The 8,608-nt window shown below is 72.4% G+C and overlaps 3 protein-coding genes across 3 annotated transcripts in view; 2 read left to right on the top strand and 1 right to left on the bottom strand.

Moving 5' to 3' along the window:
- Positions 1–8,608, bottom strand: part of TCEA2 (transcription elongation factor A2) — a 102,666-nt gene that overhangs the window by 39,022 nt on the left and 55,036 nt on the right. The window lies entirely within an intron of this gene.
- SAMD10 (sterile alpha motif domain containing 10) lies at positions 59–2,481 on the top strand. Its single transcript, XM_056108064.1, has 5 exons — positions 59–241; positions 1,539–1,720; positions 1,791–1,962; positions 2,106–2,246; positions 2,317–2,481. The coding sequence occupies exons 1-5, from the start codon at positions 151–153 to the stop codon at positions 2,337–2,339; spliced, it is 609 nt and encodes a 202-aa protein (XP_055964039.1). The 5' UTR covers positions 59–150; the 3' UTR covers positions 2,340–2,481.
- ZNF512B (zinc finger protein 512B) lies at positions 3,871–8,366 on the top strand. The gene is given in 19 exon segments (XM_056108042.1): positions 3,871–4,007; positions 4,181–4,323; positions 4,479–4,607; positions 4,688–5,220; positions 5,303–5,492; positions 5,494–5,503; positions 5,605–5,676; positions 5,760–5,894; positions 6,004–6,128; positions 6,216–6,308; positions 6,392–6,490; positions 6,580–6,750; positions 6,990–7,184; positions 7,322–7,423; positions 7,594–7,656; positions 7,889–7,987; positions 8,100–8,141; positions 8,143–8,232; positions 8,235–8,366. Coding segments are annotated over 19 exon segments (2,526 nt in total). The 5' UTR covers positions 3,871–3,889; the 3' UTR covers positions 8,352–8,366.

The following is an 8,608-nucleotide window of genomic DNA, read 5'->3' as shown; positions in this document are numbered from 1 at the left end:
GCGCCCGGGTTCCGCCGCGGTGCGTGCGCGCGCGTGCGCCGCGCCCCGGCCGCCGCTGCCCGCTGCCCGCCGGGCGCCGGGCGGACACACCCATGCGGGAGGGACGGGCGGGCCGCGGGCGCGCCGCACCTGCCCGGCCGGCGCGGGCCCATGTTCCCCGAGCTGCGGAGCCGGCCGGGGCCCCCGCGGGGTCGCGCCGCGGCGGTGCGCGCGGGCCTCGGGGAGCGCCGCGAGGCGGACGGTGAGCGGGGCCGGGGGCGGCCGGGCGGGGCGCGCCGCGGCGGGCCGAATAAAGTGCTCTGGTCCACGCTGACTCGTGCCCCGGAACGCGCTCTGCGAGCCGGGCGAGGGGCGAGGGGGCGGGGCCGCGCCCCGAGAGCTGTCACCCGCGAGCGAGCCGCGCGAGGCAGGGTCTCCCCGCCCGCCTGGGGGTGGGGAAGCCAGGACCCAGCCCGCCCCGGCCCTTCCCTGCCGAGTGACACGGCGCGGGTGCTGTGGACTCGGGAGCAGCCTCCCCGCCCCACTGTCCCCAGTGACCTCGGAGATGGAAAAACCGTTTCAATGGATGCGATGCTCGCGGCTTAGGAGAGCAGGAGGGATGCCGAGGGTGCCACGCCCCCATGGTACCCACCCCCGGATCTGCGCCCTACCCTGCCGGCCCTCCTAGAGCCAGCTGGACGGGGTGGGCTGGGGGCGGGGTTTGGGTCACACCCAGCGGTGCTGGGGGTTACTCCTGGCCCTGCACTTCTGCACTCAGCAATCACTCCTGCCGGGCTCCGGGGGACCATATGGGGTGCTGGGTATTGAACCTGGACCAGACACATGCAGGGAAAGCTCCTCCACACCGTACTATGGCTCCAGGCCCCGGGCTCATTTTTACTATTTGTTGGATTTTGGTGTTGGGACCACCCCTGGTTCTGCATTCAGGGATCAGCTCTTTTTTTTGGGGGGGGGTCACACCTGGCGATGCTCAGGGGTTGCTCCTGGCTCAGCGCTCAGGAAATACTCCTGGTGGGGTTTGGGGGACTATATGGTGTTCGGGGATGGAACCCAGGTTTGCCGCATGGAAGGCAAACACCCTCCCCGCTGTACTACGGCTCTGGCCCTTCAGGGGTCGCTCTTGACAGTGCCAGGGGGACCATAATGAGGTGCCTGGGATGGAACCGGGCCCACTGAATGCAAAGCAAGCAACCTGGCCGCTGCGCTCTCTGGCTCCCTGAGCTTGTCCTGTGGGTGAGACACAGCCCATGCACACATCGAGCTAGAGCCAGTGCAGCTGTTCCCAAGCAGACGGGCACCCCCAGGTTCCCTGCCAGGAGCTGCAGAGGTGCCGCGCCTGTCCCCGGAGCTCGAAGCAGCACCCAGCTCTGCTCCCCCAGGCTGCCCTGCGGCCGCCAAGGGAAAGGGCAGCCTGACTCTTCCTCTTTGGTGGAGGGGAGGCTGATTCCTTCTGTCGGGTTTGCGTAAAAAACCCTTGCTGGTAGGGGCTTCCGTTGGCGGGTGGGGCAGGCTCACACAGGGGGTGCCCCGCTCCGCAGCCACTGCCCACTTCAGCTTCTGCCGGACCCTCCTGGAGCACACAGTGTCGGCGGAAAGCATCCCCTGCCCACTGCCCCGGGCTCCGGGCAGCAGCCTCACGTGGCATGACTCTCGGAGCCAGAAGGCAGCTGGCGGCCACGCTGTCAAGCTCCTGCAGCAGCCTGGCACCCAGGCCCCCCAGGTACTGCCCACACCTGCGCGCCCCCGCCCCCGGCTGCACCACCTGCCCCACCTGCCCCGTCTCCCCACAGGGCCGGCTGTACCCCGACCACTGCGGCCTGTACCACACGAGCCCCTCGCTGGGCGGCCTGACCAGGCCGGTCGTCCTGTGGACGCAGCAGGACGTCTGCAAGTGGCTCAAGAAGCACTGTCCTCACAACTACCTCGTCTACGTGGAGGCCTTCTCCCAGCACGCCATCACGGGTGCCGAGCCGCGGTGTCCCCCCCGCCCCCGCCCCTCCGCCGGCCGCGCGGGTCTCGCCCACCCTGACCTCGCTGCCCCACCGCGCGGGTCTCGCGCCCCGGGGCCCGCCCGCCCTGACCTCGCTGCCCCTGCCCCCTCGCAGGCCGGGCCCTGCTGCGCCTGAACGCCGAGAAGCTGCAGCGCATGGGGCTGGCGCACGAGGCGCAGCGGCAGGAGGTGCTGCAGCAGGTCCTGCACCTGCAGGTGCGGGAGGAGGGGCGGAGCCTGCAGCTGCTCAGCCAAGGTGCGTGGGGGCGCGGGGTGGGGGGCGGCGGGCCGGCCGGGCCGGACCCCCACTCTCTCCCTCCCCGCAGCTCCCTTCGGAAGCCGGGCCTAGCCCGCCCGACGCCCACCGCGGACCCCAGCACTGTGACCAGCGCGAGGACGAGGCGCCGCCCACCGGGCGGGCGGGTCTCCGGCGGGACCCCGTTGCATGCGCGGCGGCCCGGCTGCCGGTCTGGCCGCGACCCTGCTCCCCGTTATTTATGACCCCGCTCGGGACCGGGACCGGGTCCGCGCGGGCAGCGGGAGGCGGGGCTGGACCCCGGGGCGGGTGGGGGCGGGTGCCCCCGGAGCGCCCCCTCCGGCTCGTGCCGCTTTCCTGCTCTTGCCAATAAACCTGGTTCTGACGTGCCGAGTGCTGTGGCTGGGGCGTGGGGGGCCGCGGGAGGGGGCGCCGCCGGGACCCCCGCCCACCCGGGCTCCGTCCTGCGTCACGCGGAGCCGCGCCCACCGGCGCCGGGACGCTCCTCCCGCCCCTCCTCCTCCTCCCCGCTCCGCCTCCGGGCCCCTTGGACCGGCCGGGCCCCGCGCGCAGCCCGCGCCCCGCCCCCGGCCCGTGCCTCAGTTTCCCCGGCGGCGCGGCGGGCGCGCAGGATACCGCGAGAGTTGGCCCCGCCCCCGCGCAGCTGTCAAAGGGGGGCGGAGCGCGCATGTGCGCAGCCTCGGCCGCGCCGCCGGACCCGCGCCCGCCCCGGCCCGGCCCGGCCCGGCCCGGCCCGCAGCCCGCTGGGCGCCGCGGCTGCAGGCGAGGCCTCCCGCCCGCCCGCCCGCCCGCCGGCCCGGCCCGGCCCGACCCGACCCGGACAGACCCGCCCGCCCGGCCCGGCCCGCCCGGCCCGCCCGGCCCCGCGCCCGCGCCGCCGCGCCCGGCCCCGCGCCCGCGCCCGCCGCTCCTCCCTCCCCTCCCCGCTCCCCCTCCTCCCCTCCCCTCCTCCCCCCTCCTCCTCCTCCAGAAAAAGGCGCCATTTTGGGGCGCTGCGCGGCCCTCGCCGGCCCGGCCGGACCAGGTGACAGGTGGGTGCCCGGCGCCCCAGGTGCGCCCGACGCCGCCCGCGCCCCGGCCCGCCGCGCCCGCCGCGCGCGCGCCCCGCCCGCCGCCGGCCCCGCCCCCGCCCGCGGGGAGGACGCCCGCGGGGAGGGACCCCAGCCCGGGGGTGGGGGGCGCCGACACGTGGCGCCGGACCGCCTGGAAGTTGCGGGGACTTGGGAGAAGTTTGCTCCAGGCCCGGGACGTGGGTGTGGGGACCCCTCTGGCAGGGCGCAGGGACCCTTCCGACCCCGACCTCAGCCCGCCCGGGTGACCTTTGCACACCCGGGGCAGAAGGCCCCTTGCCAGCCTCTGGGAACCCAGCGTCAATCTCACCCGCCGCTGTCTGCCCCCCCCGCGGGCGGAATCCAGGGATACCCACTTGCCCCGGGTTGGCCTCCTCCAGCCCCTCTCCAGGGCCCCCTCAACCCGCCCCCGGGGTGTCAGGGTCTGGGAGGGAGGACGGCCCTGGACAGACTCTTGCTCACGGGCTGAAGTGCCTCTGGTCAGCCCCGAGCCTTGGCTGGGAAGCACGGTGGGCAGCCCGTCCCTGGGCCTCACTGCCTCTCTCCACAGCGATGGCAGACCCTTTCTGTGCTGGCGGAGGCCGCCGGCTCCCAGGGCCCAGCAAGAGCGGGCGAGACGGTGGCCGGAACGAGCTTCGACTCTCTTCACTGCACGAGCCGCCAAGGCTGGGTAAGATGGGGAGGGCCGCTCCGCCGGCCAGGTTGCCTCGGGCGGCCAGTGCAGTGTGGGCCCAGAGAGTGACAGCCTGGACCTGGAACTCCTGCCCTGGGCTGGGTAGCCCGTGGCAGCCAGGAAGGCTGTGGGGAGCACGGTCCCCAACACCGGCCTGCCCTGTGCTGCAGGGATGCCCGTGGCCCGCGGCGGGCAGACGCTCCCTGGCCAGGCCCCACTCTGCTTTGAGCCAGGAAGTGCCGCCAGCGACAGGACCGAAGGCAAGAAAAAGGGGCGTCCGAAAGCGGAGAACCAGTCGCTCAGGGACATCCCGGTGAGTTCCCGGTGGGCAAGGGTGGGGCCAGGCGTCTGCTGTGAAGGCCACTCCCCACCCAGCCAAGTCAGCGGTGCCCGGGCAGGCCTGTTGCATGGGGGCTGCTTGGGGGTCGGGCGCAGCGTGGGCCCCAGCATAGCTGCCCTCATCCCCAGCTCTCCCTGGTCAACCAGTGGAAAGATGAGTTCAAGGCGCACTCGAGGGTGAAGTGTCCAAACTCGGGGTGCTGGCTGGAGTTCCCCAGCATCTACGGGCTCAAGTACCATTACCAGCGGTGCCAAGGGGTAAGGTGCCGAGCGGGCGCCCCTCTCCCCACCGTGGGCAGTGGCCAGGCCGGCCTGCCCACGCCTGCCTCTCTGTCCAGGGCGCCATCTCTGAGAGACTGACCTTCCCCTGCCCCTTCTGCGAGGCTGCCTTCACCTCCAAGACCCAGCTGGAGAAGCACCGGCTCTGGAACCACACGGACCGGCCCCTGCCCACCCCCAAGCCTGGGCCCGTCAGCCGGCCGGTTGCCATCAGCCGGCCGGTCGGCGTCAGCAAGCCCATCGGAGTGAGCAAACCAGTGGCTCTAGGCAAACCTGTGGGGGTCAGCAAGCCCATTGGCATCAGCAGGCCCGTGCCGGTCACCAAGTCTGGGCCGGTCAGCAGGCCCGTGACGGTCAGCAGGCCCGTGCCCGTCTCCAAGCCGGTATCAGTGACGAAGCTCGTGACGGTCACGAAACACGTGCCGATCACAAAGCCTGTGACGGTCAGCAGGCCCCTGGTGGTCAGCAAGCCGGTGACGGTCAGCAGGCCCCTGGCCGTGGGCAGGCACACCCCGCCCTGCAAGATGGTGCTGCTGAGCAGGTCTGAGAACAAGGCCCCCCGCGCCGTGGGCAGGAGCGGCAGTAAGAAAAGGTAGGCGCTCGGCCTGGCCAGATGGGCAGCCCTGCCCGCAGCGGGGCCGTCCAGGCTCAGGGGGCCTCCCTGTTCCCTGCAGGGCTGCGGACAGCCTGGACACCTGCCCCATCCCGCCCAAGCAAGCAAGGCCAGAGAACGGGGGGTACGGCCCGTCGGCCCCTGGTCAGAGCTCAGCCCTCCTGCTGGGCGTGGGGGCCAGGCCCCTGGCCGGCAAGGAGGTGGCGCGGGCCACGGGCCCCGTCTCCCCGTCAGAGGAGGGCGCCGAGCGGGACGAAGCACAGTAAGATGAGAGCATGGGTGGGGGGTGGGGCGGGGGCCTGCGGACCAGACCCGCGGGTGGTTATTGGACCAGCGCTCGTCCTCGTTTCTCTCCCGAGTCAGGAAGGAAACAGAAGACACCCAAGAAGTTTACAGGAGAGCAGCCGTCCATCTCCGGGACCTTCGGGCTCAAAGGTGAGGCTGCTGCTGCCCCCGTGGAGCTGGGAGACCGGGTGCGCGGGACCCCCACCCACGCCTGCCCCTGCGCCTGCACACAGGCCTGGCCAAGGCGGAGGACAAGTCCCGTGCACACCGGGCCAAGAAGCAGGAGGGGCCCGGACCCGAGGACGTGCGGAAGAAGGTGGCCCCCGCCGGCACGGAGGCACCAGGCCCTGCGGCCCACCCCGCCCCAGGTGGGGCACGTGGGGGCGGGTCTCCGTGGGGGCCGGGCTGCGCGCGGACCCTGGTTCTGAGCCTGGTGCCGGGACCCCCGCCGCCCCTGAGGCCAGCCCTGCCCCACAGGAGGCCCCGAGGAGCCCTGGCTGCAGGCCATCCACGAGCGGGGCGAGGCCCTGTGCCCCACCTGCAAGGTGGTCACCCGGAAGACCCTGGCCGGGCTGCAGAAGCACATGGAGGTGTGTCAGAAGGTGAGCGGGCGCGGGCGGGAGCAGAGGGGCGTGCCCCGCCCAGGCGGGCAGCCCCGGCCAGCGCCTGGCCCGGCCTCTCGTCCGCAGCTGCAGGACGCGCTCAAGTGCCAGCACTGCCGGAAGCAGTTCAAGTCCAAGGCGGGCCTCAACTACCACACGATGGCCGAGCACAGCGCCAAGGTACGGCTGGGCGCTGGGCGGGGCCCCGGGCGGGTGCCGGGAGCCGCTGGCCCACCTGACCCACCCCGGCCTGGCTGCTTTAGCCCTCGGACCTCGAGGCCGCCGAGCTGAGTGAGCAGGAGGAGCGGGAGAGGCTGCGCAAAGTGCTGAAGCAGATGGGGCGGCTGCGCTGCCCCCAGGAGGTCAGCAGCGGGCGGGGCGGGCCGGGCACAGCCTCCCCTGTCGGCCCGGCTGGCCGGCCACAGGCCACTCACCAGCCTCCTGCCCCCAGGGCTGTGGGGCCGCCTTCTCCAGCCTCATGGGCTACCAGTACCACCAGCGGCGCTGTGGCAAGCCGCCGTGCGAGGTGGACAGTCCCTCCTTCCCGTGCGCCCACTGCAGCAAGACCTACCGCTCCAAGGCCGGGCACGACTACCACATGCGCTCGGAGCACGCTGCCCCGGTGAGCCGCCTGGCCTCCGGCCTGCCTTTCCTTCCGTGGGGGTCCCGGTTGCTGCGGGCATGAGGGCTGTGGGCGCGTCTGGGGGGACGGTGTGTCTGCGGGGAGGGCGTGGGGGTGCTCAGCTGAGGTCTGGGCGGCAACCCCGCCCTGCCTGCGTGCTTGGGTGGGTGAGACGGATTGTCCCTACCACGGCGTGCGGCCAGGCTCCCTTGCTAGCCTCTCACTCTCACACTCTCCAGCCCCCTGAAGAGGCTGAGGACAAGCCCCCTGAAGGGGAGGACCTGTTGGGCGTGGAGCGGACCCCCAGCGGCCGCATCCGCCGCACCTCGGCCCAGGTGGCCGTGTTCCACCTGCAGGAGATCGCAGAGGACGAGCTTGCTCGGGACTGGACCAAGCGGCGGATGAAGGATGACCTGGTGCCCGAGACCGCCAGGGTGAGCCGCTCCGCCCCGCTCCAGGCGCTGGGCCCAGCCCCTGCAGCCCTGCCCCCTCCACAGAGACTCCCCATGTGGGGTATGGGGAGGGTCACCCGTGGGCGGCTCCTACACTCACAGGGTCTCGCCTCTTTCAGCTGAACTACACCCGGCCGGGGCTCCCCACGCTCAGCCCCCAGCTGCTGGAGGCCTGGAAGAGCCAAGTCAAGGACCGAGGCCACGTGAACTGCCCCAATGATGTGAGCCACTGGCCCGAGGGCCCCGCCCCGCCCCCTCCACGGGGGCCCTCCTGCCTTGCCCCAGCCCCCCTGCCCTGCCCAGGGAAGCTCAGTCCCCATGCCCCCGGCGGGCGGGTGTGTGCACCTGGGCAGCTCCTCCAGGACGCTCCCCAGCTCCTTCCCGCCCTCAGTGCTGCGAAGCCATCTACTCCAGCGTGTCCGGCCTCAAGGCCCATCTCGCCAGCTGCAGCAAGGTCAGTGTGCAGGCCCCTGTGGTGGCCATGCGCTCCTGCCCTCCCGGGCAGCCTCCAGGGGTTCAGGCACTAGGTCCTGATGGCCCACCCGGCCCACGACCCTTGGCTGCTACGAGCTCTCTGGGCTGTCTGGCATAGTGGCCGTGGGGGGCCCGCGACTCACCCTGTGGGTGCTTGTGTAGGGGAGGCTCCTGGCTGGAGGGCTGGGGGCTAACCGGGCCGTGTCCTGCAGGGCGACCACCTGGTGGGGAAGTACTGCTGCCTGCTGTGCCCCAAGGAGTTCAGCTCGGAGAGCGGCGTCAAGTACCACATCCTCAAGACGCACGCCGAGGTGGGTGGGGCCGGCTTCCCAAGCGGGCGTGCTGAGAGCTGTGCCCCCAGCCCTGCCTCAGCCTGCATGGGAGCCCCTCAGCCCACATCCTCTGCCCCTCTCCTGCCCACAGAACTGGTTCCGCACCTCCGCAGACCCTCCACCCAAAGCCCGGGAGCCAGGAGGCACCGGCCGCCAGGAACGAGCAGGGCAGCCTGGCAGGTGGGCGGAAACGCGGGCGCAAGCCCAAGGAGCGGCCAGCCGAGGAGAGCCCCCCCCAAGACAACCCCCTCCCCAGGACGACTGGTCCCTGGGAGGCAGAGACAAGGGAGCTCGGGCCTCCACTGGCCGCAAAGTGGGAGCCGGCAGGGCACCCGAGAAGTGAGTGGGCAGGCGGGCCGGGCCAGGCCCCGTGCGGGGAGGGGCACTGGCCTGGGCCTCTTCCCCATGGCGCTGCCCCCCCACCCCCCTGCCTGTTCCTCTGCCAGTGGTCCCCCAGGGCACCAGACGCTCGTAGGCAGGCAGCAGCCACGTGGCTGGCTGAGAGTCTGGGGCTCTCCGGGGGCTGAGCCTGAGGGGGCTTCCCAGCCATCCCACACACCCGCACACACCCTCTGCACCCCCCACCCACTCCTCAGGCCC

The sequence above is a fragment of the Sorex fumeus genome, unplaced genomic scaffold (genome assembly GCF_029834395.1).
Source record: "Sorex fumeus unplaced genomic scaffold, SorFum_2.1 ptg000193l, whole genome shotgun sequence".
NCBI lineage: Eukaryota > Metazoa > Chordata > Mammalia > Eulipotyphla > Soricidae > Sorex > Sorex fumeus.
The sequence above is the reverse complement of the archived record's forward strand: the minus strand, read 5'-3'. Positions and strand labels throughout refer to the sequence as shown.